This window comes from Sinocyclocheilus anshuiensis, unplaced genomic scaffold, assembly GCF_001515605.1.
Source record: "Sinocyclocheilus anshuiensis isolate Anshui unplaced genomic scaffold, SAMN03320099.WGS_v1.1 scaffold1056, whole genome shotgun sequence".
Classification (NCBI taxonomy): Eukaryota; Metazoa; Chordata; class Actinopteri; order Cypriniformes; family Cyprinidae; genus Sinocyclocheilus; species Sinocyclocheilus anshuiensis.
The window spans coordinates 136937-140028 of NW_015551059.1; the positions used below are offsets into that span (position 1 = coordinate 136937).

Sequence of the window (3092 nt, forward strand, 5' to 3'; positions counted from 1 at the left end):
ATATATATATATATATATATATGTGTGTGTGTGTGTGTGTGTGTGTGTGTGTGTGTGTTTGTCTGCCTAAGGATAGCCAAACGAAGGTTTTGGAACCGTGGTGGATAAAACAGCATCTCTTCGCCATGGTAACAACATGCTACTAAAGCAGCTCTTCTTCTTCTTGCTTCTCTAGCGCAGCTCAACCAGGCGTTACCTCCTTTTTTCGTAGGTGGGAATTATTTAAGTGAGTGACATTGTGACTCCACAATATCTGGAAGAATCACGCTGTAGTGAGAATGAGCTGTATGTTGTAGTTCTTGAAAAGTATTATCTGTTGAAGAGAATATCTCCTTTTAGAGTGGACTTTGAGCTTTGTAACCTTACAGATATTTTTATTCTCAAACAGCAACATTACACACTTCCTAAAGCTGAAAAAGTGGACCCCTTTAATAATAATGTCTGTCCTACTTTCTCCATGTTACCTCTCCCTGACTGGACAAACCAAATTTCTGATCACTCGGCAAGGCTTCATTTGATGTGTAAATGTGGATGGTCATGTGTTTATGCAGACGTTTTCAGAGGGAAAGAGAAATTAGCTCTTACCTTTTATTCAAAGGGTATTCCATTTTTGAACTGCTGTTTGCACTGGAGGGACTAGTGGACTAACCCCAAAAGTGGAGGACCCCAAAATTTGTCTAGAGACTACTCAGTACCACCTGTAAGGGAAACGGGTCAATTTAGCTCAAAGGGAATCATTTACGATTTTATAGGGAATTTGGACAGAATCACTGTTTTACGGCTGATCACTGAGTCGGCTAGCGATTAATTGCAACCATCAATCACTTAATTTGGTTAAAATGAGGTTAAAATTTATATTAAATGCACCAGTTCAGCTAGAATCTGGAGGTACTTGAGTTGCCTGTGTAGGGGGGTTCCCTTTGCTGAAGATGCGGAGTTGTGGGCTGGTTGAAGTTTTGAGGAGGTCACAGACTCTAGGTGAACTCGGAGACAAAACTTAACTCAGAACACGAAACTCTCAATGGAAAAGAAAACAAATTAAAGTAGAAGAATGGAAGTAATGAGACTAGTTGGGTTTTCTCTTCATGCTTTTAGAGCTGGCGTGTAAGCCAGAGCACGCTCAAGGAGCACTAAAAAGCAGCGTCAAAACGCGGTGGCAAAAAGGCTAGAAGCTAAAAGCTAAAAAGCATGACTAAAGGCTTGAAGCATAATTTGATGGTGCCCTGAGTATTTAAACTGGGCTTTTGGTAGTGCTGGGCGGTATACCGGTTCATACCGAATACCGGTGCTTATTTTTGTTATGATATGAATTTTTAAAATACCGCAATACCGGTGTATGTCGCTTAAACAACGTTAGCCGCTCTTTAGTGTAGATGCATGCTGATTTTATCAGACGATGCCGCGATTATAAATGAGAGTGACTCCTGGTTAACATTAATTAAAAGGGGTCGTGTTTAGTCACTATAGTGTGTTATTTTTTGACAATATTCACTCATCATGACAGTAAAATAGGGCATTCTAAGTCAATATACTGCAGTATTTCCTCTCTCAATCAGTAAAAAATATGGTTAACACACGGTCATGCATGAAAAAAAAATACCGTCATGTACCGTGAAACCGGTATAATTTTGAAAAATACCGTGATATAAATTTTTGGTCATACCGCCCAGCACTAGCTTTTGGACACATCCCAAATGGTGACTTGACCAATTAGATATTGTCTTTGCTCGGGGTGTTGTATGTTTCTCCTCCCAATACATAAATCAACATGTCATCTCATCAGTCACATGGTCTGAATTTTCCTGCTCTTGCAGAGTATAATTTTGGACACGATTTCTATACCAAGAATATGATACATTTGACAAAGAATTGATTGGAAGAAATGTTTCAAGCAAGAAGATTCAAACACACACATACTAAACATGAATATGAACCCTTAAGCTATTCAATAGTTATTAAAAAGACAATAAGTGATTAGAACATGATCTACATCTGTGTCTCAGGCTGTAGGCTGCCTATCTTACCCTATGTTCAGAGTGCAGGCAAAAGTGGCCCAAATCCATATGTGACTCAGATCTGTTGGTTTCATAACAGTGTGAACAGCACAAACCACATACGATTTGATCTGTACGATTCTGTTTTGGTCCACTTCCATATGTGGTCTTAAATCTGATACAGGTCTGATGTTTTGAAATGAGACCTCAGTCTAAATAGTCATAGTGGAATTCATGCAACTTTTACATCACTCTATATAAACCATTGTCAAAATTCTGTGGTGATAGGAGTTCGAACAATCATTCAGATTGGATGGATCTCAGCAATAAATCAGAGTTAAGCACTGTAAGGCTTGCAATGTGAATGCAGTATGCTTTTTAATGTTGTGTGTCAAAATGTTTTGCAGCACTGATGCCCCTTTTGGATTTATGCACAGTTCAACCTGATGCTGTGGTGTCTTCTCACGCATTCTTTGGGCCATCAAGTCAAATCGGGTAATTTGTTCTAGCTCTTACACTCTCTTCATGTGTTTAAAAATAGTCAGATCCAAAGATTTCTGTTGACAGAACTGTTGCAGCATGTATGAATGTGATGCAGTTGTATTTATTTCTGCTGCACCTTTTAGGCAGCCTCCTGCACTCTCAGAGTTAGTGTCCCTATATGTGGGCCGCTGTCACAGCCTGTGGAAAGAGGCTGGATTGATGCTGTGGTTGGAGGAGAATGTCAGAAAAGTGCTAAAGAGGGTTGACTCGCACGATCCTTATTTGGAGGACTGCCAAAATAAGTAAGAAACCATTGAATACAGATGTTACTTTTTTCTGTCTGAATTTGTTGATTTTGAAAGAATCCTATTATGCCCCTTTTTACAAAATGTAATATAAGCCGTTTGTTTTTTTTTTTGTCAGCCGAACCCCTTTGGTCTAAATTTACTTGAAATAATCTCTGAGATTTAAAGTAAATATTTCAAATTTCAACAGCACATTTACATGTTTACTTCAAAAACACACACACACACACATACACATATATATACAGTGGGTACGGAAAGTATTCAGACCCCCTTAAATTTTTCACTCTTTGTTATATTGCAGCCATTT

At 38.7% G+C, this 3092-nt stretch overlaps 1 protein-coding gene across 1 annotated transcript in view; it reads left to right on the top strand.

Annotated features, from left to right (window-relative positions):
* tcf25 (TCF25 ribosome quality control complex subunit) overlaps nt 1–3092 on the top strand; it is an 83072-nt gene that overhangs the window by 45590 nt on the left and 34390 nt on the right. The window contains exons 13-14 of the mRNA XM_016451811.1: nt 2402–2489; nt 2621–2779. Coding sequence (XP_016307297.1) covers nt 2402–2489; nt 2621–2779 — 247 coding nt within the window. The remainder of the gene's footprint in view (nt 1–2401; nt 2490–2620; nt 2780–3092) is intronic.